We start from the raw sequence: 24522 nt of genomic DNA on the forward strand, positions 1-24522 counted from the left end.
CTCTCACTCCCTGCCCCCAGTGGGATGGGGGAGAAAATCAGAAGGGTAAAAGTGAGAAAACTCATGGGTTGTGATAAAGAGTTTAACAGGTAAAGCAAAAGCCTTGCAATGCAGGCTTTGCACGCAAGCAAAGCAAAGTAAGGAATTCATTCACTACTTCGCATCGGCAGGCAGGCGTTCAGCCATCCCCAGGAAAGCAGGGCTCCATCACGCGTAACGGTTACTTGGGAAGACAAACGCCATCACTCCGAATGTCCCCCCCTTCCTTCTTCTTCCCCCAGCTTTATGTGCTGAGCATGATGCCATATGGTGTGGAATGGCCCTTTGGCCAGTTGGGGTCAGCCGTCCCGGCTGTGTCCCCTCCCAGCTTCTTGCGCACCCCCAGCCCCCTCGCTGGTGGGGTGGGGTGAGAAGCAGAAAAGGCCTTGACTCTGTGTAAGCACTGCTCAGCAATAACGAAAACATCCCTGTGTTATCAACACCGTCTTCAGCACAAATCCAAAACGTAGCCCCATACTAGCTGCTATGAAGAAAATTAACTCTATCCCAGTCAAAACCAGCACAAAGAGTAATATAAAGGATTTTTTTCCTACATAGAAAAGCAGATGAACAACCTTTTTTAAAAAAACAAAGATCTTTTAGCCTTAAGGCTTAAAGACCTTACCATCCTTTATTACTTACATTTGCAGGGAAGCATAGCTGTTTTTTTCCCAGCAAGCAATTGAGAGAGGGAGGTACAATTGTCAGCTCTGATTCCAAATTGGACCTAGGCAGCTCTGGAGGGAGTTATTAGCTGTCTGAAAATGCCTCAGCAGTACTTACTGCTGATTTGATTTTTTTCTTGCTGTAGAGATCTGTTCTGAGAAGAGAAGAATTTATACCTTCTCTTGTGGATTTCTGAATGGTGGATAGACTTGAGCCACTCTATACAGGTCTATAATGAAAGTGGAGAATATTGAATTCTGTTGGCCTTGGCCTTTTTAGCTCTCTTTATTTGCTCTCTTGGAGATTCTGAAAGCATGTTGTTTACGCTTAGGATCATCTTTTACAGTCAGCAGCAACACACATATATTATACCCTCTACATATAATTAATTGAGACTTTCTTTTCCTATTTTTGTTCTTACAGGCATGTGTTGTATTTGTACGAGGTCCCCAGTGGGTGAGCTTCTAACGCCTTCTTTTGTAACTAATTTCATAACTTTTTGTTGCAGTTCTTGCACTGTGAGTAGTTTATACTGAATAAAATATCATTCATTGAATGGTGACTGATGCTAAAGTACATTAATCTGAACATGTGTTACATGAGTTTTAAAAAAAAAGTTTGCTATTAAGTACTGCTTTATCTGCCAGGGCCTTCACACTGTAATTGAGCAAGAGAATTACAGGAGATGAGAGAAGATGCCTGTAAGTTTAAACTGTCCTATTTGTGTTCTGATCTGATATTATTGCTTTATCCTCCCTAAAGGATTGAACATGGCATTCCAAATGTCAGACTTGCACATCTTAGCCGTAAGGTCCATCATTATTATCTGTCACGGACTCAGGATTCCCCTGCAAAGAAGCGAGAGATTTCTGTTTTAACAAAGAGAAGTTTATGTTGGCATTTAGATACATATGTTCTTACGAAAAAACCACCAGGTACCAATTTTAAGATACCAAAATACTTTATTTTTTAAGGGGACAGTTTTTTAAAAGATATTATGGCAAACCCCAAGACATTCTGTCTTTCAGTAATAGTTCTATAATATAGTATACTGCCACTGTGCATGAAAGCATGCCCAGTCACTTGGAAGCAGGTAAGTTTTTCCCATTGTAGAAGCTACAGAGTAGCACCTTAGACTTGCCCTCCCTTACATTCAGTGTGTTAAAACACGTAATGATGTGTAACTGGCACCATCTCAGTTTCTTTAAGCTCATTCAGCCATCACTGTTCTGGAAACCAGAAAAGGCAAGGCAAAGCATTACAAGCATTACAAATACCCTTCTGTCGTCTTCATTTTGGGAGCAGTCTAGATGGAAAGATTCTGCTGATACCAGTCCAGCTTTGGACTGGTCTGGGCAAGGGATTGTGTGTTTGGCAGGAGCTACAGAATGGCCAGTTCTGGCATTGCTAGCAAGAACAGGGGTCACTGCCAACATCCCTCTTCTACTTCAGTTTCTCTAATAAGCTCAGAATTAGCAGGCAACAGCCCCGAGTTTGTGACTAGAAGCAACAAATAATTTTCTCTCTTGCCTTCTTCTATGCTATTCCAATCAGCTCCTTCTCCTGTATCAGCAGATGCACACAGTCACCAGCAGTAAATGACTCATTTAGTTGGCTTTACTGCTTCTCTGGAATTCCCCAACTACATCCTTTTTTCAGGAAGTGTTCTCAAGAATTTTAGAAACTATGAAAGTAATCCTAGTATGGCACTGAAATAAGAGATACTGTGATGAACTCTCTCACTGCTGGAGACAGCAAAAAACTTCAAAAAAGATTCAACCTTTATGTCTTTAGGCTGGTGACTTTAATCAGTGTCATTTCAGTTACTCAGAAGAGGGTGAGTAGTTCAGATCTCTTGACCTAATTTAGGATACATATGCATATTCTTAGGTAGCTTTAAGATTGTCTTATCAAAAAGATCCTCATTATATTGGGGAGTCAGGGTCATTGTGAATGACGGATCATTTCATTCAGCCTCTGCATGTTGCCATGTTTTCTAACATTCTGGTTGCCACCGGTGCTTCTGTGCAGTGAAGTAGAATATCCTTATTTCCATACTGCGTAACCGGTTTATAAGATCATGAAAAGAGTAAGGACTTGCGTTCCTGCAGGCAGTCCTACTGGCTCACTAGCAGTCCCAGTTTCAAGATGAAGACCTCTAGGTCGCGTCTCATTCCCATTTGGTCCTTAAAGAGTTTAAAGAGACAGTTGTCTGTTTTCCTGGGTGGTTTCAGATGATGTCAGATTTCATTGTATTTCAGGATGCTTATCAGTACAGTAAAACCCTGCATGTCTCTTTTGGATTGTGTGGCAACTTGTACTTACGCTTTGTGCTGTGTTGTTCCTCAGCAGCTTGGCTGCACGCAGTGTATTCTTTAAGGGGGAGACGCACGCCATATTTGTATTCTCATCAGCATACAAGCAACCGTTCCTCAGATCCCTATAGGGTCCCTGTGGTGGTAGAAGGAATGATCCAGCGTCTGCAAAAAGGCCTAACTTCAAATCTTCCCATTCCATCCCAGGATGCATAAAAATATATCTTTCTGCCGAAGGATGGAGGTCTATTAAGAAATTGTATGGGACATACGATTCCTGGAATAACAGAAACTTCACATCACACTGTCTCAGAGCTCAGGCTCTATTGCTACAGGGCAATTTGGTTAGATTTGCAGATACAGTGATCAAAATAATAATAAAAACCCCCCAAAGCTCTGAGTGCCTTCAGAGTCTTGAACAATCTTGAAAATTAAGGATTCCAAAATAAAAAAACTTGAACAACTGTTACGAAAATTGTATTCGAGAATTGTTTATATTTTGTGTGTTTATAGTTTGCATATTTCTGTATAAATATATACAGGTGTACATTTATTTTGTATCTAAGATATGTACTACATGTGGAATACAGAGATTGTATTAATTTCTTGAGTCACCATCACGTAAACTGAAAAAAACAGAATATTTTGAGAGATTCAGTATGAACTGACCATCTGTTTCTGTAACCATCTATTTTTTGTGATTCAGTTTTTCCCAAATCTTTCAAATTCCCCAGGGTTTGGTATACAATATTGCAAAAACCAGTATAGAGAGTCCTGCTTCTCTGAACACAGAAGGAACCAAGCAGACACTTACCTTGCTCGGAGCTTCCACTCTTTTTCGATTAGCACTCAATCTCATAGTTTTATCAATATGCTTTTCTTTTAAGAGTCATATTATTAGCCCTCCTGTGACTGAGGCTGGCTCTCTGTTCCTTCTGTATATATTCCTGTGTTAGTTCTTCTCTCTGACAAACACATGCACACGTAAATACAGAGTCATACCAAGCAGCAGCCTCCACTTACACCCTTCTGATTTCCGAACAGATTTGTATACGTGTTTACTTTAGAAAATGACGTATTTTGAGAACTCTGGGCCTGGACAAGCAGTGGTTGTAATTATACATAGGTTTCAACAAATTTTAACCAAATGTATAAGAATGTGCTATGTTTAAAAATACTACTAGCATGTTTCTCTAGCATATGAAGAAGCGTATTTGTGTTATACAAGATGAAGTGCTCTCCTGCCTTTGTTTGATTGAGATCTATAAGATCAGGAAACAAATGTAATCTATAGGTCAGCTTTTACACTAAACTCCTACAGTCACGCTTTATTACTGTAAGAAACTGAGAAGTGGCTCAGTGAGATGGCAGTTGTCCAAACTGAGTAAGAATAACTAGGATTGCAATTCTTTAAGAAGGAGTTTGGACAGTTTTATGAAAGCTGGTTTAAACATGTGATTTCTGTGTGTCTCTGTAGTATTTTCTTTATGAAAAATAAAAATAGTTTTTTCCAGTAGCTGATTCATTTCTTACCTACTGCTTGACATAGTAACATGAGGAGTTGAAGAGAAAATCACTGCTTTGTAACTTCTTGTCTGCTGAGCCCTTCTGGGTGGTCTGCATAGTTTAAATATTTCAGGAATGAAGTATTTAAGAGATTACAACGTTAAGAGAGCAGGTAATCAGAAAACATATCTGCCTGTTATGTAGCAGCACATTAAATGGAAGAGTTGAAAGGCACAAATATAAATTGTTCAGCTTTTCCATGTCATGGCACTTAACAACGGAGTACAGCTGCAAATATTTTTACCAAGCTTAAAACTAGAATACTAAAAACTGTGACTTTACAGTTGACTATCTGCCTAAAAACAGTGAAAGCACAGCTGAACAAATTAAATACTAACATTAAAACCAACATTAATCATAGAAGAGTACAACCAATTACAACGATGGCTGTTTGTTTGTTTGCTTTACTGTTTTCACTAGCCCTGTCAGCTTCGTGCTCAGTATCCTTCGGTTGTAGGTACCATAGCTTCAGCAATTACACCCTGAAGCCTTTGTAGCTTTGTCTTGTTCTTCTATATGCCAGCTTTCACTACAGCACACTAGGTAAAAATATACGTTCTGTAATGGGAGTGAGTCATCCTCTTTATCTTGTTTCTTCTGGCATCTCCCCTCCCCCCCCCCCCGTATTATATTTCACAACAGTTTGGGGGAATAAATAAATCAGCAACTCTATCAACACTTTTTGTTTCATATCAGGTTTTTGCTCTAAATAAAATTTGAGAATTAGAAACTATAAAATGTTAGATCTTCAAATAAGAAAAAAAAACCCCAACTTCTGCACTATCTGAATGTGTCTGTAAAATACATGTCTGTAAGAACTGCTAAAACTGGCAAATTTGGGCTACAAGAGAGATGGTCTGGACAGAGTGTCCTATCTATAACCTAGCTAATAATGGGGATTTAGGCAATAGACAGCATATAAAGAACACAAATCTCAAAGTCTAATCAAATGAACATACAAGGAGTACTCCTTATGATACGTGCCTTGCAGGATATTGTAACAGTACTGGAAATGCTTTAATAACTGAATAAAAACAGATTCTTCCCTCTCCTCTCAGATAATTCAGCAGCACTATCTTTGCTTTAGAATGGCATCATGAAATAAAACCAGGAGAGAGACATCTTTAACGAAGAGAAGACAGTGAGTTTGGAGGGGGTTACCATTAGGGAACAGCCCTCGAGGACTCAGACCCTCTGGTTAAGTTTTGTTTCATCCTGAAATAGCGTGGAAAACGCACGTTACTGCTGTCTAGGCTGTTGGGGATTCTGGCTGCAGGATACCTGAGCAGCTAAGACGGAATCTTGTAGCTCAGTATAGTCTAGCTTTACCTACCCTTCTATAGCCTGGATTCTAACTTTGTAATTGGAAATCTGACCTTGTATTTGGCTAAACGTTTTCTAACCCTTAAGATCACGTGCTGTTAAAGATGAGTCTAGCGAAGGTGACAGATACACAGTAAGTTCCTCTCTGAAAGAAACGAGTCCAAATGTAGGGACGGGGAGATGGCTGTAAAGCTGCGGTGACATGTTGATGGGCTGTGTGTTGATGGAGCTGTCACACGGTGCGGTTTAAAGAATAACCTCTGGCAGGCACAGGGGCCAGTGCCTCTTCTGGAAGCAGCAGATGATGAAGAGGCACCATATTGCTCTAAGTTTATAAGCAAGAAAAATGGGACTTGGAACATTTTGTCTTGTTCTGTTACATCTGTGTAACTCTCACCCACAGTGGGACTGCACACAGAAACGAGGCTGGAATTTAGCCCTGTAACTGCCACTAACAACTCTGTTCAATCCTATGCTGGTTTTCTCTTTGTCTTTTTATAGCTTTGCTGGTGCAGCGTTTTTAACAGTGTAAAACAAAATACCTTACTTTTTACCAAAACCTTACTTTTGCCCGTGAAGTAAGACCATGAAATTTAGCAGATGGGAATCAAACCAGTAGAGTCAGAACTTCCACTCCTAGGGCTACTTTACAAACTCAAACCAGAACTTTGCACTTTTCTGATGCACAGGCACGTATCACCATATCTGTAGTTATAAAGCAGCGATCCTATAGTGATCCATTTGCACAATAATATCCTTTTAATTGTGAAATAAGAATGCAATCACGTTATAACCGAATACAAAAAATGTTCTCGGAAAGATGAGATATAATATGCAATTGCGTAACAGCTATGCAGTCAGTGTAACTGTAACTTAGTTGCGTTAGTGGCTCTATAGATACTTAGGCGGCCAAATAGATTTAACAATAATGCTATCAGTTTATTCACTCTCGAAGTCAAAAAGCTATGTTTATTTTTAGGGAAGTTTGCTTGAAAGTCCCCTTGCATTTCTGAATTACGGTTCCTAACAATCATCTTACTCAAAATGCACCATTGCTTTTGACTTCAATGTGAAATTTGGCAGATGTTGTTGAGGGCTGTCGCAGAGTTACAATTCCATTACGGAACATGCTCCCGTATAAGTCATTCCATCGAGTTCCCTGGGATTGAATTTACAAGAGTAAATACGCATTGCAGTTCACTGCTCAGTGCCCCATCCCTTCCCCTTTAATCAACAGCAGTATAAGCCACGAGTTACATGAGTGCGTGATTTCATAGAGTGCGTGATTTCTGAGCTACTTACGACTCTAAATTCAACTTTTTTAAAAAGTTTTTTTTTTTTACGAAATACCTGGTTAAGTTTTTTTCAGTTTTACTATTCAGTGGTGTATTTGTTTAAAAGAGAACAAGGTTTGTTTTATGAAGCTTACACATAGATGTCTGCAAGTTCTGATCATAAACTAATAAATTTAATTATCTATTATAAAAGTAGTTTGGAAGGTGTATCACATCGTTTTCTACCTCCACATGCTTGTTCTCAAGAGTAAGAAACTGAATAGTGAATTGTCAGAAGTGGTCTTTTCCTAACATTTGGATACTTTTTCCACACAGCTTCTGGAATCTGAGTTTATTTCGGAGTCTCTGGAAGTCTGCTGTGTCTTGGTTTTGTAAGTAGGCTACCAGCAGCTCAGGTAACTTGCAGTTTTTAACTGGCAATGTCTAAATCGAATATTATAAACTGGATCACGGAGATCAAGCACCGTACCCATAATGAAAGCTTTACTTTGAGCAAACCATTTAAGAAGCTGTGAACAGGAGGTAGCTGCTTTCATAACTCACCTTCAAGAACGGACCCAATTTTTGGCCGCTGAGACCTTCAAAAGAAGGTGCAGCACTTGCGGAGCTCATCCTGAGCAGCCTGTTCGATAAGCCTTGGTTTCTGCTCCAATGGATGCAGAAAATGAGAAAGCGTAGATACGTGCCTATGTCTGTGGGTGTGGTTTGTCTGTCATGCACGTGCCTTATGGTTTTGCATTGCAGCAATCTTCTCACTAGCCTAGGAAAAAGATTATCTTCCCTGACCCATGCTGCTGCTTGTGAGCTTACAGTCATTGACGTGCCAGCAACTACATGTTTACGCAAAGTATGTTTAACAGGTGAAACTTGAGTCCATTAAATTGCATGTAACAGTTAATTGAGCAAAATGGGTAGGACAGGAATACTTTGGAAATCAGGTTTGTAATTTAGGTTTTCTGAGGTCAAATACTTTGCAGATAATAAATAAATGATTTTTTTGTTTTCTAAGTATATAAATCTTCAAATGTTGCTAAAGAAATGAAAAATTAATCATCATTGCAAGTCAGCCAGTATTAGGTTACATATTGCAGATAAACTGATAGTTGTACCTGGACTCCTGTTTATTGCAATTAAATTAAGTTTCTGCAACTCTTTAAGAGCAAGCAAAATAAAATTCACTGGATAGCGGGGAAGGAGGAGAGGAAGAAAAAGTTGCCCTTTTTGTATCCTGGGTTGCATTTAAGACTGTAGAAGTCTACGAGTTGCTAAACGAATGGGTATCAGTCGCAGACCATGTTGCTCCCTGCTCAGTGTGCTGGGAAAGGTCCCCGCGGATCCAGACTGACTTCTGCCAGGGCAAACTGGATTTTTTTTTCTCAGTTGGTTTGAGCAGCAGGAACCCTGCACTGGCACACTTGCTCATTCCAGACCTAAAGAGCTGTAGCTCCAGTGCATGACTTCAGATGGGCAGATGCCTTGCATGCTATTTTGAAATCTTAGTATTTTAGGACAAATTTAGAGCTATGGACTGAGAGGATCAATATAATCTAGAAAAAGGTACGTGGGGAAGATAACAGGAATGCTATAAATTACATAATTTAAAGTTAGGGATTAGGTAAAGCATGCACATTAGGAACTACATAATAGCAAAAATGTGGTTTCATGTTCTGGCTAATCCAGGAACGAAGAATCCTGAGGTCATTGTATTCATGTGTCTGAATTTGCTTCTAAATGTGACTTTACATATTGTACTTGTATACATATATTTAAAATTTATAGCAGTTGCCGAAGACAGAACTAAGCATGTTACAGAGAATGTAAAATTTGTATGAAGATATGGCTCTCGGGCAGCTGCAGAAGCAAGACTCTCTAGGGCCTGCTTAATTTTTTTTTTTTTTTAATTAAACGTAACAGCAGCTATGGTATTGTAAGTACAGTGTATTAACAAGAAATAGAAGAAAACTGAACAGTTAACTTGAAATTTGGCTAAACCTCTTTTCCAGCAGTGCTTCCTTGTGGGCATGAAGTACACTAACAGCAAAGATCATTCGCCATTTTTGCCCTAATCCAACCGCCCCCAAACAGCGGAGGCCTGCCTGAACTGTAAGTAACCGGCAGAACACCCCAGGGACCACACCACCAGCGATTCCACAGTATGAAATGAAGCAGGATGAGAAAGCGCAACTTAACCTGAAGTTAAACATGTAATTGAAAGTCAAATGGAACAACCTGTCAGGAAACGCCCGTCTCAGTAGCTTTCTAATGACAGCGTTCTCTTCCAAGTGCTTGTCTGTGGGTACGTGCACAGTGTGGCTGTGCAAGCATTTCGAATTGGAGTATTTTTTACTTGAGAGTATTTAAGAACATGCAGGTGATTCTCTGCATTCCTTCACATGTGAATCCTGTTTGCTTAGCTCCATCTAGCTGAGTCAGAGCAGTTCCCTCAGTCAGTCATTAACCTTGCTCCTGAATCGTCATTGCTGCAGTCACAGGGGAGCTCGACAGGTCAGCACTGAACTCTCCTGCTCTTTCTAGGCTTCGGCCGCAGGCTCTGCTTTACCACTTCAGAGGCTCCACACTACACATAATGTTTAGAAACATTTTTTTTCCACCTCTAACGCAGTTCTGGCCATACAGCTTGGGAGAACTCCACACTTCTGGAGCGCCTCCTCAGCACCGTTTCCAAGCCGTGCGCCTTTAGGTATCGGTGGCGTTGCTTTTAGGACTATCGCTAGCGAAACCCGAGTTTACACCACCCCAGCTGGGAAGCTTCAGCATTTCTCTGCCAACATGTAATCCTGCACCACCGAAGCAGCAGCCAGACTGACAGCCAGTACCTGCTCCTGGAGTTATCCTGCACTCAGATCCCAGCGCTAGAGCAGATCCATCTCTTTGGCACCAACATATTACAGTAGAGGCCTAGGACTGACATCTGATGGCATTTAACGCCCGTTCAAATGGCTTGACGCCAGCCTTGGTGCCCGCAGCTCTATTTCCTTCCACCTTGTGTTGAAATCACGCTGGGGAGCCCAGGCACGCAGAACTGCCTCGCCCTCCTGGCTGGGCTGACCACGCTCTCCGCAGTCTGCCCGTCCCCCTCCGCCCCCGCACAGTCTAAGACGAGACCCTCCAGCTCTGCAGCAACCAGTGTTATCTTCGTTCCTCAGACTTCCAATTGCTTCTATGAGCTTTGCAGCTCATCTCTTCTTTTTCTTGGGACACGGTGACCCCAGCACGCATCGCTCCAGACTGAGCTCCAATGCAGGAAGTCCACAAGAAACGGAAGGAAGGGCAGGCTACCAAGGGGAAATACAAGCACTTCCTAGGCACACAGATGAAACTAAAATGGCCAAGTTCAGTTTTAAAAACACTGAATCAAGCAGGTGACCTAGCACCAGAAAAACACCTGTTATACTCAGTGCCTTCTCCTGAACCTCAGCCGTCACCAAGATGGTCTTCTCTCAAAGCACACAGGTCTTCCTTCATAGTAGTAAAGTTTGTGGAATGATATGCACTCCCCATACTACAGGTGGCATCAAGTTAGAGCCTATTACAGCTGGACCTCACAAACCCACAAGAGTGGATGGGATTCATCTGACAGCAGGAAATCCACAGAAAGCCCTTCCCACCCCTTTACAAGTGGTTATTCCACTGATTTATTCACAGAAATTAAGCAGACATGTGGACTTGCAGCCAGTTCCGTTTCCTCCTTTGGTTTATGAGAAATACAAACATCTAACACAGCTAATGACTGCAGCAAGCTTTGCATTTGTGTTGCTGTAACAGACAGAATTATGTAGATACCATATTCTCATGTCAGTTATCAGCACTATTTACAAGAGAGAAGGGCTAGTGTAAAGGAATATTATTGAAGAATACTCCTGAAGTGAAAAATGTGTAAATTTTTCAGTAAACCTGCAAGCTTCAGGCAGAGCAAGTTAAAAAAAAAAAAAACAAAACCACCACATTAAGATGAATCTTCAGTTTTGTGGAGATCAGTCTAGAAAACAGTTCTTCAGAGGTAGGTTACTGCTAACTTCTTGTAGCTGAGACTGTCAGACAGGATTGCTTGATGCCGCAAGCTGGTATTTCTTCTTTTCATAGAAGGCTTAGTTGGGCATTTTCAACAGCATTAATTACTTGAAATAACTAGAAGTTACTATTTAATATCCAAAGCACAGAGGAATCTAGTCACCCAGAACCTATTCTGCGATGCTAATGAAACCTGTATTCAGACACAAACGATTTAAAGGTATTAGGCCTTCAACTCTTAAGGCAAGTTTTCCCTACTTAGGTGACTTTGGGGGATATCAGCATTGTTAGAGCTTTGCGGGTAGGTTAAACTGCAGCTGCTCTTCCCATAGGACTGTTCACATGGAATCGAGGAAGTTTCAGTTACATCGGTTGCATCTGCTTAGCACTGACATTCCTAGCCACTAAGCTGCTGGTCTAGTTTACTATCCAGATTAGGTACATGCCTACTTTATCTTAAGAGAGAAACTTCACTTTGAACTCTCATAGTCAGCCTAAGCTTGAGTACCATAAATGTGTGCCAGAGTTTGTTACTTAAGACCAGCAGAAGCAGGATTTGTCTTAATTCAGAGGAGTGTGTTAAATATTTAGCGCTGAGGAAAAAATACAGGTTAGATGAAGACAGCAAATCTCCAATATTTGTCTGTTCATTTAGACAAACATTTTCAGTCTCAAGAACAGCACAGCATTTTCATCTGGCTTCCTTTGACATGCTGTCTCATTTTAAACTACCAACATGTTAACAGTTGAGATGCATCCCCTACAAGGGCAAAGTAAGTTTAAAGTAATTTAGGACAAGAAACACAAATCTATTTCAGAATTAACCATTTGGTACCAAAAAGCACGAAGAGTGTGGAGGGTAGAATTGCTGGATCATCACTACAAACAATTTAAGCGAACTTTTATTGAAGCATTAAGTTGTGGTACAGATATTTTTAAATGATCAAAGTCTAACACCACAGAAATTATAAACACCATACTCCCCCCCATCCTGATCACCCTAGATAGTTCAATAATCCATTCAACAGCTTTCATTTTTATAGCCGAGGCTTATGCTTCTATTTGTAAAATGTGTATTTCAGTATTACTTGAAAAAGGCATCTTCAGTCTACTTAAAGGACCTCAAGCCAACACGTCAGGTCAGTTGGGACAATGTTGAAGAACAAAAAAAAAAAACCCCGCTGAAATATTGGTCCTCAATATTAACACCAAAAAGCATTAGTGCCATTTACAGCATGTAATTGGTAACATCGGTAAAGAACATCAACAATATGCTTAAAATAAAAAATTCAAAATGTTCCAACCACTTGATTTCTAACCAAGCAGACTTTAGTTTAGAAGCACTGAAAAAGTGCTTCATTTATAAATACGGAAGGAACAAAAAACCATTGCGTCAAACCAGAAAGAGTCAAAACATTGCAAGGACAAGAGGGGAAAAAAATAATCTCAATTTTGTAGTTAACATGCTGGTCTCACAGCTGTTAAAATCCCAGTATTTGCAAACATAGCTGAAAGTGTGCCAGCTCTTTAAAGCCTGCATTTTAGTCAATACCCATTAAAGTGACTTTGAATTACACACTTATTCACATTCTATGAATAGCATTCTACTTCACTTCTGTCCAGGTGTCCCAGACAGTTCTTGTTCTATGCCTTCACTTAATGCCCTCAAGTCACAGTAAGAGGAACCACCTTAGTAATTAGGAGGAAAAAACAGATGAAGTCACAACACTCAAATACAACATAAGTCACACGCACGACAATGTCACAGGACTGTCACAAGATAGAGGCATTAGCTTTGCTTGGAACAACAAAATGAAGTGACACTGGACCAGTTTAGAAGCACTCTTTACAGTTGGAAGTGGTAGGTCACAGGTTTTACTGAGAATAATCCAAACCAATCAACACACTCAGCCCGGCAGATTCCACTCCTTCACTACCTGCCAGTGCTCAAGAGCACCAGCTTCTTAGTCTGACGTAACTGGTGATTAGGAAAGAAAACGTCTGGTGCCCACATGAACTTGCGCTTTGCAAAGCTGTCACACAACTATGCCAAAGCACTTGCATCCTGACTCAGCTCTTCCCCATCAAGTCTTGGACCTTCAAATTCTGCCATTGTGTGACAGCTTGGGGATGTGGACAGGTACGTGAGCATTAAGGTGAGACGAGATTTAACCTGCATTAGTACCGATACCCAAGTTTCTAAAGGTGAAAGACCAATGCGTTAGCCCAGTGCTACAGTATAGCTGAGCAAACTCCTATAAGCTTGAGTAGAGCATGAAAAGTCAGTCTGATTTAAAAATAAATCAACCACCACCTGTAGTAGCAAAACAATTTGTAACTGTTTTAAGAATTTTCTCGAAACATGAAAATGTTCATTAGGAATCCTTTTCATTAGAAATCATGAAAGTTTGTCAAAAACTTGTCTTAGACTGAAATCACAACATAGATGAAAAAAAGAGTGACAATTTAACAGAGAACTGTCCCCAGTGAGTAGGTTGAGGCTAAAGTCTAATGAGGACGAAAGCCTTGTCTGTGGGGAATTTTTGGTGATACCTGGAGAAAAACTATACTGTGTGTAATTCTACCTGAATCATTTTTACAAGTGTTGTAAAGTTTCATACAGTAAGATTTTTCTACATGCACTTCAATTTCACAGCAAGAGTGGCATAGAGTACCTAAACACAGAAGAGAGCATTCATGCAAGATATCTAACTCCTTGATATAATAATGCATACAATTCAAAATGGTTATACTATGATTACACCTAGGGCTTTCCACAACTACAAGGTGGTGGGAGTGGAAAGCATGGCCCCCTGAATCATTAACTAGAAAGCAACCACCACCTTCTATATGGGATTTCTTTTTGCGCTTTTTCTTCATTCTTAATCAACTGTGCTGTTGCTGGCGATTCTTTGTAAAACTGGTAAAAACAAAATTATAATCACTGAATTGGGCAATCTGGTGATCAAGACGTTTAAACCCTTCAATCTTCTGGGCAGAAGAAAACACTGTACGACATTTAGAGCTCTAGAAAACAAAAAAGTGAAATTTACTTTTTAAACTTAGCATTTAAATATGGACTAGCACAACATGTATTTTGTGTGGTTCTTGTGATACTGTTACCAACACGCTTCAAAAACCCGTGCCTGACAGCGCAGCAGCAGGTTTCAATCCCAAGCAGCAATTCTGCTACCTATGTATGGTACTGCTTTTTTCTAGGAATCATTAGCTGGCAGCATCACCATTAACAGCAGTGCTTCTACAGCTGACAGCTGTGGCCAAATCCAGAAAAATGCCAAAGCAAGAAATTATGCCTCTACAGAACTGCACGGGAAGTCATTACAATACTGAGATTGGGCTGCCTTATTGTAGTCTTCTGTAGATTTTCTGGAGATCAGATTTAGTGCATACCAAAGCAATACTGAAGAGTATTTTTACTTTCCAAAGAAACCACCACCTCAACAGAGGCAAACTGGAAACTACTAATGCCCCAGTAAAAAAAAAAAAAATCTCTGGCCTTGCTTTTTTTGTGTCTATATGCATTTCAGTAGCTGACACGCTAATGCAAGAAAACTCACCTGATTAACAAAGAGGGTTGTCACAAACTTTCCTGGCTTGAAAACCTCTACAACTTTTCTAATCAGGTCATCATAAGAGGTTTGACTTATGTTTGTTTCAAAACTAACGTAAGAGAACTCTGGTTCTGGAGTGATGTGAATAGTCCAGTAAGTTCCCTAAAAAAAAAAAGAATTATTACTGCCAAATAATTACTATTTATTTTAACATTAATTATCAATAAATGTAAAACTTACATCCGATTTCATCCCATTCATTGAATACCCACAAGGATTGAACATTGTAGCATCAATAACAGAACCTGGTATCAGGTCACGAATTCCACTCATCTGAAATAGAAGTTAAAATTACACCACTCAGTTTATCATGCACCCTTATACTTGTTTAAATTTAACTCAAAGGCAGAACAAACACCAATTTAGGCAACAGGACATCAGAATTCTCCCCATAAAAAAGTCAGTTCGATAATTTGTACCACTGTAGATGAACTTGCTTTGCATCCTGTCACTTATCAAGTAAGTGACTGCCAAGTTGCATGCAAGTTATCAGATACTTAGCCTCTTACAGAACCAAGCTGCATACCTCCAAGATGAGGGAACAGCTGAGAAATCTAACACATAATTGCTTCTGCAACTAAAATGGAAAACGGAGCTCCCGTTCGACCAGTATCCACAAAGTGAAGGCTGTTTACATTTACTCCAGAGTGAGAACATCTTTAGAATGAAGTGCAATCCCAAGCACTTTGATTTCCCACGCAGTACTTGAGCTACAGCCAAATCTCCATAGCAAATACAGCATGAGAATCAAAGCCTAAGATGGAAAACCAGATGAAGTCAGTGTACTTGTCAGAGAAACTTGTTCATGTCACAGGACTTCTGCATTTGGAAAAAAGGAGAAAAGGAGGCAAACCCATCAAGTTATGCTTAGACCTTAAATCCATCCCCTCCCCCCCAAACTATGCAAACGGCTCCATGATTTAACTTTGACACCTAGATTCCCTTGGCATTCATTATCTTCAGTCTATGTCTTACTCCTTGTAATCTCCATCCTTCAGTGGAAGTTACTCAATTGTGGTTTTATTCCTATTCCCCCACTTTTCAGAGGATAAGCTTCCCATCACCCAAAGCACTCCAAACTGCTCCTTTCAATAGATTAAAGCAGGGGCATTGAAAATGTGAAGTTATATTCCCAAAACCATTCTGGAGTTAAATCCATTTTACTCTCAAAACATTAACCTGACATTTTCTGAGATCTTTCCTACCAAAAAATAAGCCTTGTATTAAGTGGTAAGTGAAGCATTTTGTTGCCCCATTTCCGCCATTCCCCCAAATGCTTAAGTTTTCAAGCAGACATACACGAGTGACATCATTTGCAGTAACACCATCTTTCATGTAGAACTGGTCCATAACTACTGGGTCAAGCTCACTCATCAGAATTTCCAGTGTCTGGTCAGGCTGATTGGATATCCGACTCTCTGGGAAATCCAGGGTGTACAGGTACCTATGTAAAATACAAATCACTTATGTAATAAATGTTGGAAGCACCAAGTTTTACTGTAAGCCCCAAAGACTTCAAAGTCTTCACATACATACCAGCAATCAGAATTCATACGCCCCATGCAATAAGCTGCTCCATCTGACAAGACAAAAAGTCCCCAGTTAATGTACCACAGCTGATCCTTTATGTAAAAGATTAGCTTCATTTCATATTAAAAGACAGAAGAAGTCTTTCACAGAACACTCAGAGGTTCACTGATACAGTCGGCATCTGTATCAAATAAGCAGGCATTTAACTTCAGGAATGTAAAGCCAATAATCAGAAAAGCAGGCTCCCTCACAAGGTGGTCTGGACACCCCAGTTCAGAGCCTGCTAGCGGGAAATTCAGATTACAGCTTCAGCTATGCACAGACAGAAACCCTAGTACTCTTAAGCATCTATTTAATGAATTTATGATTAGCATTTATTTTCAAATAACTCGGATAAGTGCTACAGCTTCCACGTTCCTTCAAAAAACTTTTCTGCCAGTAGTTAAAATTCAAGGTTATTCCTGTAGGTTTTAGGTTTTATTAAATGTTTCAATTCAATCTCTAGTGCAGCGACTTTTCTGAGGAAAGCTTACATTTTTCTTCAGTATGTTAGTTACCTTAAATTACTAGCTGCAGACTGAATTACTACACTCCATTTGGAATTCTGAAGATGACCTCAGTTAAGACAAGGGGTTAAGTTTCAAGCTTAGTATAATTTAAATTTTGATCTTGGCAAGTTACTGTTAGAAATTCAGAAAACAAGTATTTATAGCTTTTGATTTTTATGCAGACAAAGCTTGTGCTGGCTACAGAACTGCAAGGACCACTGAATGAACGGCCTGGCAGCCTGTACGTATTGTACTGCTTGTCACTTCTCACTTCACATCAACACTTCACACAAGCTGTGCAACTTTGCTGAAGATTTATGAACTTACTTGGGAAAATCTCATTAAGAAACTCTACTTCTTCCTGGAAATTCCTATGTGGGTACTCCTGGTGGGAAGGCTTCATGAAATTCTTACGTGAATAAAAGAAGCTCTGAAAAAATAAAGGTGCATCTTAGATACTGAATATATCTGTCCACCTTGAATCTAAAAATCTAGAAAAAATGCAAGCATTTAGCATAAGCTTTCACAGGACCTAAGTTTTCATTGTCAAAACGCTGCTACCTGTACTTCCATTTCGAAGGCATACGGTTATTCCTAGCTTAATTTGTAAGCTACAGGAGACAGCTTACTTCCAAATTTGTTTTCCACAATAAAACATCAGCAATTTCAGCACTGACAACATGAGCACGGAATTCTTTCACCCTTAAGTAACCTTAACTCAGCACAACAGCATTTGTAATTTAGCATCCCTTAAGAGGCAAACAGAAGGCTAAATCCTACAGCAGAGCAAGCAATCTGGTATTACAATCTTCCCATTATGGGAAGCATACATAAATGGCAAAGGAAGTTTTAGAATATTTAATAAAATCGGTGAATTTGAAATATTAATAAAAAGCTTTTTGTACATTCTAAGGAAGATGCAGCATTTCTGGCACCTTACCTGAATTGAGTCAAACCCACTGTACTCCCTAGCAAGCTCCAACAGGGGAACCAGTGCTTGCAGTAAGAGGGTGGTACCACACGTCTTCAAAATGAAACGTCTCTTGGAGACAAACATGCTACTCTCACTGTATTAAAAAAAGTGTTAGAAATATATTAAGTGCTCTATATTAAACAAGCCAGGAGAGAATGGTTAGATCTTGGTTCTTATCCCAAGCAAATGCATTACTCTAAGTGAACATTCAGCATATGGTACATCAACACGCTTGGCAAATGGATCAAACCAATAGATTTCAGCTAACATCTGAGAGCTGTTACAATTTCCCAAACCAAATACCTGCTGCAAGTGTGGTATTACACAGCTACCACACTACAGGGAAAGAGGTACTACATGCATTACATATCCTCCATCTATTCGAGAAATACAAACATGCTGTGAAGTGGGTACACAACATAGACACGCAATTTAATTTCTTAACCCAGACATAGAACAGGGTCAAACTTGAAACCTGACTTTCTCAGCTGAAATAAAGCCTACGAGAAAGTCAACTCAAAAAAGGAAAAAGCCTCAACAGAATTTCGTAAGTTGTCTGGCTGCATCTTCTAGGAAAGCTGATGACTGGAAAGTGGTAAATGAGCACCTGTCCACAGGAACAGGAAGTCTCATAACGAGTATAAGCACAGCTATATGATATGCCTTATGCATAAGATACAGTTTAGGTATAGTTAATTTCTGTAAGTCAGACACTGAACTACAGTCCCACTGAACTGGCAATTAGCATTGATACTACATGTAGAACACTTAAAACATGGATACCAAGTATCTTCTCACCAAGTAGCTCAACAATGGGAGTAAGTATATCTTAAATAACAAACTCAGTTTGGAATGCTGTTTAAGAATTCTAGGTTAAGGTTATACTTCATCCAGGATACAGTTTTAAATACATGGAGCTTGGGGAAATGAGACTTCAGCACAGTTTCTTCCACTAGCTTGCTCTTAGCCCAACCTTGCACTCAAGGCAGTCTTTCAGAGTACAGAGGTTCAGTTTTTGTAATCTGAACTAAACCAGAGAATGTCAACGTATCTGTGAAGTTCGTGTAGAAATAGCATGAAAGTATTTTGCAAGATGAAAAACACATGGCAAAAGTAGCGTCCTTACAACTAACTGCTGCACAACGCAAAAATTCCAAGATTTCAGGAAAGCTACATTTTTACAGATGTCCTTAGCTCAGCTGCAAGAGTTGTTCCACTTGATTGCATTATCTGGAATTAAAGCCGATCTGATACAGTTTTTGCTGATCTAAAAGTGACACTTAGATGCACCATTCCACTGAAGTAATCCTAAACTGCTTAGCTGGGGAGACTTATTTATTCCTGGACAAAATTCAATGATCAGGTGCAGAAACACCACAGCCCTATCCTTAATCCTTTTAGTTAAAGAAAAAGGACAAACACTGATAACTATGAAGACATTTCTACTAGCGAACAGAAGCATGACAGTACTATGATTAGCAGACCCCTGCAAGTTGTAGTCATGAACAGCAGGATCTTAACCCAAGGCTGGATTCTCAGCCAAGTGGATCCCATATGACAGCTTTAACTTTTTTACCTCTTGGAGGTTAAAAGAATAAGCTAGTGGCTTACCTGAGTACATAAGCTTCCTGCTTGTCAGTTTTTGTCACACTTATGATCAAACAATGCACATTCTCCAGAAGTTTGTCCCACTCAATCCTGTGAAGAAATTATAGAAGAGCACAAACAACAGGTTAAACAAACTGAAGCTTTCTGGAACCCTGGGTAAAAAGCACACGCCAAACAAGACTATAGCCCTTGTCTTGAGTTGCTGGATCTGAGAGCACGAAAGGCGAGGACTTTTTATATAGGAACCATCTATCACAATACAGTAATATCCAGTAATATTCTTATCTCTCAATGAATGGCTAAGTATTCCTCAGGATCCATTAGTGTAACCTGCTGCACGAGGACAAATGTCAAACAGCAATCCCAAGCTTCTAACTAGGCAAGTCAGGATAACCTTAAGTCCTGCATCCCACATGTACCAAGATAAAATTCATTGTTATAACTTAAGGTATGCTTTAGGTTGACTCTCCATGTACTTCAATCACAGTAATCACTGGCAACTACTGGAGTTATAAACCAGCAAGTTCATGTTAACATGCTTTATTTGTCCAGCTTAGGGTCAAGTTCATAATTTAATTGAAAACCAGCCTAAAAACTAATACATCTCAATAACCTGAACTCCTCTTTGATCAATCAGGATCACAGAATTCCTTCTACCTCTAGAAGATATAGAAGACTTATAGCAAATAGTCTGGAATATTACACTTCCAAGAAAATAAACGGAACTATTTTCATATAGCACAAGTTGAAGCTACAGTGGTATATTACAGTATAGTGGTAGAAGTTTAATATTTCAATTCCTTACTGTCATTACTCATTCTACAAGGAATTTTACTAAGAAACTGAAAAAAAAATCAAAGGGCTTAAATTAAGCCCAAAGACTTCCAAGTACCCATGAGAAGTGACAGATTTGCAAAAAACTACTTTGCTTGTCACTTCAGTGTTGCATCTACACCAGATTAGTAGAACCCAATATAGTCAAACTTGCTACGAAGCAGACAGGAACAGATACAGCTTCCTGAAGCTGCAAAATGACAAGACTGCCAGCTGCCCTACTTCCCCCATCCCTCCCTTCCCACTGCATATCCCACCTGCAGGTTTCTGCTGGCTCTTGCACTCAGACCTGTCAGGAACCAGGAAATTTACTAACCCAGCACAAAACTAAGCCGCCCATCAGTAGAGCTGGAACAACTACAGGACTCTTCGCAGCTGGGAGGACAGAAGAATTGCAATTTTTTCATCACCAAGGAAGCTAGTAGGTTGGCTCAGCTGCCCATAAAACTGTCAGCCTAATCATTCCTCAGGAGTCAGACCTCTCCCCCTTTACTGACACTGCAAAAGCTCTGTAGTTGTGCTTTAGGGCAGAGAATTAACAGTGAATGCTATCAGCAGGGTTCCTCCAGCAGCTACCAATCATTCCCCTTAGAAAACTGGTCAGTTTGCAAAGTTGAAGTTTTAGATTCTGCTGTACGTATAACTAAACAATATCCATATGTTCTTTGCTTCCCTAAACACCTCAGCAAATAAATGCCTTAATTTCTCCCTCACTTGAGAGAGCCTCCTGAAACTGAACTCTGCACCTTTACCACTAATACTTGAGGATTTCCCTTTTAAAGTCTATATTGCACTAAACCAGTATATTTATACAGGAGTCAACCAGAACAACATACTTAACTTAGAAACTCACTCTATAGCCTCCTTTTAGATCAGACTGAAGCTACTAAAAATGAGTTTAAGAGAATCCTATGCATCTTAAAAATCCCTCATAATTAAGGGCACATCTGAGCAAGTTCGAGCTCAGTGATATTACTGGATACTTAAAATCAAAGTGAGGCTTTCCCTACCACCCCAGTTACTGAACCTTGATGAAATACTCTTCTGCAACTATAGATGTGACAGCACAGACTGCTCAAATCTGCATGTCAAAAAAACCCAGCTTGTTTTTAACGCTCAGAGAAAGCCCGACACATTTATTCAGCTCTACGCTTACGTCACTGACTGGGTTTAGCTCTGTTCCTGATACTCAAGTATGCATGAAAATGCAAGTGTCTGCTCATCTTTGAAAAACCTGATAAATGCAAGGAGTGAAATAGTTTATATTATACCTATTTTTTAAATGCTCCTAGACAATCAGGCTATTTTGCTGAAAAGAGGACCAAAGGATTTACCTCTGGAAGCTACAGCACACCTGCATAAATTTGCCAGCCTTAGTTCTTCCCTCTAACATCCTATTATACTCTTCCTGTAAACTGAACTAGGTAATACGTTACTTTGGTTTGGTACGGTGGAATAACTGTTTAAATCATTCTAGCACCACTACTGACAATATTTTATCTGCCATTAAAGAAACACTCAGTGTCTGACATAGCACTTACAAAAGCGGAGGCAGAGTTCCCTTACACTGCCTGATGCTGAGCTACAGTAACCCCATTTGTACATTACTACAAATCTTATTTTGTACTTGTTCAAGTATTAATGTGTATGTAACTATCTCAAGGCTTTGCAAGAGCGTACGTCTCAGCCTTCCCAAGCTTCTTACCTGGTCAGCCAGTCAAAACCTTAGCTTTATGTTGACAAGCGAGAATTTTCATTAAGTACCACTGTAGCGCAATTCAGTGCAGACATTTCAGGAAAATGGCTCATTTAAGTTTCAGTCACATGTTAGTAGAGGAAGATGTAACAATTTTGGTGTTCAAGTAGTCCAACAATGACCAGTGCAACATACTACCAAAAATACAATATTGCATGTTAAGTCCAAAGCCTACCACACAAAGAAAGTCCCTAATTATGTTTGTTAGTACTACAGTTGGTATTTAGGTACTATCTCCAAAATCTGCAGTTGCACAAGACCTTTGCATATTAAAGCTTTGCTCAGTTCTTCACTATTCCACTACAGAAACCATAGCTAAGCATATGCTAGATGTTCATGCATTCAGCCTTTACAGGAATAAAGAGTAAGTTCATCATTTGATCTGATTAGAGCAGCATTAAGGAAGAAAGCCTACTAGTTGAGAAACATACAAGACATCAGGCTTGATCCAGAAGCATACATAAAAATAGACTGACAAAGGGTGGCAGCACCTGGGATGAGACCTGGCCACATTCAGAGGGAGTTTTGCAGAGATGCTGGCCCATACCTGTATGCATTGTAAAGTTAAGCACAGAAAACTACAGAAAGGCCACTAACATGCTGGATTTGATCTCAATATATTCTATTTAAACAAGATGACCTTAGTGTTTGACATTTTCCATTGTTTAAAGCAGAGCTAAGGAAGAACATCTGGGATTACTTTGTACCAAGTGGACTGAGTTCACTAGAAGTCTAGCTCTTGCATTTCTTTCTTTTCTTTATTCTGTATAATTATTTAAGCGTTACTAGTTAGAGACAAGAAATGTCCACCCCCACATAAAGTGGAAACAAAAAATCCACCTTAAAAATAGTATTTCAATGGTTATCAGTACACGTATTGCAGTTAATACCATTTTATTGTCAAGTAAAAATTGTCAAAGTTAGTAACTGTGAAATACTTGAGAACATTACTTCCTATTTCATAACTGAGTGAACTTTTAACTGGGAAGCAAAGCCTTCAACTGAAAAAGGGAAACCAAAGACACTAATTCTCAATAAAATGCTGTCATGGGCTTCTTCTCTCCAAAATTCCCCTTTCAATGGGAAGTATGCGGATTGCATTACTATTTCCTAAATTATTTCCCATAGCCAGATATCAGGATAATTCCAAACACTTTGGAGACTGCTTCCCTATACTCAAGCCAAGCACACTAGAATATGATGCATGACAATCCCTGGTAGCTAAGTTCTGTGGCAGACCTGCATCCACTGGAACTCCAAACTCAAAATGCATTTGAGACCAACTCCTCACTGTCATGTAGGCTTATTACCCACTTCATTCAAAGCTGTACAATCCTGTTCCTGAAATTTCAAATAACTGACACCTACTGAAAGTCAAAATAGTTTCTCCAATAGGCAAGCACGATGCATCTTAAATGGTTGCACATACTTGGAGAATACCAAATGAAAATGGAATACATCTACTTAAGTGTGAAAAACTGTCCATGCTTGAATGGTAGAAAGCTACTTGTTCTATACTTGACTAGCAGAACATGCCAGGGGGGGCAGAGATCAAGTCTGACAATCTACTCCTATACCTGTGTTCCTGTGTTGCAATGTTTAGTGCCTTATCAGCACAGACTTGTTACCAGAGTGCAGATAATTTCCATTCAAACTGCCACCCAGGTATGTCAGTATGGAAAACCTATCAGAACTGAGAAGTATTTTAATTTATTTTTAGGAAGTACACTTAAAGTGTGTAATGAAATGAATAGTCAATGGTCCCTCTCAACCAAGTTCCCAACTCCTCCTTTATTTCATATTTCTGAGAAATAAAGAGTAAGCTATCAATCAAGCTTTCCTTGCCAGATAAAACCATACTTTTGAATGCTAGTTATCGGCCTATTTTGAGCCTTTACCTTCAGGGGTACAACAGGTTCTTGACACAGGAGTCAAGCGTATCAGACAGTAGCACAATACTGCTGTTTCAGGCCAACTGGGAAGGGGATAACAGCAATTTGAAGTGATAAAGAACTACAAGAACTTGTTCCTATCAGCAATTAACAGCCTCCACAAGCATACCATCCTACCACCCCAGTAACAGTATCTTGCTAAAGCAGCCCAGACAGCACTGGGAAGAAAAGTTGTTTTGCACTAGGGCAGGAATTCTTAGGAAATAAATCCTATGAAACAACTAAAGACAGCTTAAGCTGTATACATACTCTTGCATAGCTTTTCATTAAAATACAGCAGCTGACGACAAGTCTGTAGTAATCAAAGTAATAGGCATTTTAATCTTGTACTTTACTGTAAGACCTTGTTTTAAAATCAAGCATTCAATTGAAGAGCAACTTTTTATTCCCTCACCTGTTACCTACTACGTATTTTTAGGAGCCAATAGACATATCAGTTACCTCATTAGCAGG

General features: G+C 39.7%; 1 protein-coding gene across 5 annotated transcripts in view; it reads right to left on the bottom strand.

The window, feature by feature from the left end:
* Positions 1-2149: 2149 nt before the first annotated feature.
* The window catches only part of AMD1 (adenosylmethionine decarboxylase 1), a 28869-nt gene continuing 6496 nt past the window's right edge, over positions 2150-24522 (bottom strand). Inside the window, exons 2-12 of one of the 5 annotated variants that reach the window (XR_014227682.1) lie at positions 19531-19617; positions 17887-18013; positions 17274-17376; positions 16405-16447; positions 16168-16312; positions 15049-15141; positions 14815-14970; positions 14080-14263; positions 3835-4637; positions 3031-3156; positions 2150-2891 (exon numbers count right to left, since the gene is read on the bottom strand). Coding sequence is in view for 2 of the 5 variants with exons in the window: in XM_082307037.1 (XP_082163163.1) it covers positions 14123-14263; positions 14815-14970; positions 15049-15141; positions 16168-16312; positions 16405-16447; positions 17274-17376; positions 17887-18013; positions 19531-19617 (895 nt within the window). In the remaining 3 variants the exon portion in view is untranslated. Of the gene's footprint in view, positions 3157-3788; positions 4638-7576; positions 14264-14814; positions 14971-15048; positions 15142-16167; positions 16313-16404; positions 16448-17273; positions 17377-17886; positions 18014-19530; positions 19618-24522 lie in introns of those variants that run through there. The other 4 variants (XR_014227684.1, XR_014227683.1, XM_082307037.1 and 1 more) reach the window with 4 other exon arrangements.

This window comes from Platalea leucorodia, assembly GCF_965183815.1.
Source record: "Platalea leucorodia genome assembly, chromosome: 3".
In the NCBI taxonomy this organism is placed as follows: Eukaryota; Metazoa; Chordata; class Aves; order Pelecaniformes; family Threskiornithidae; genus Platalea; species Platalea leucorodia.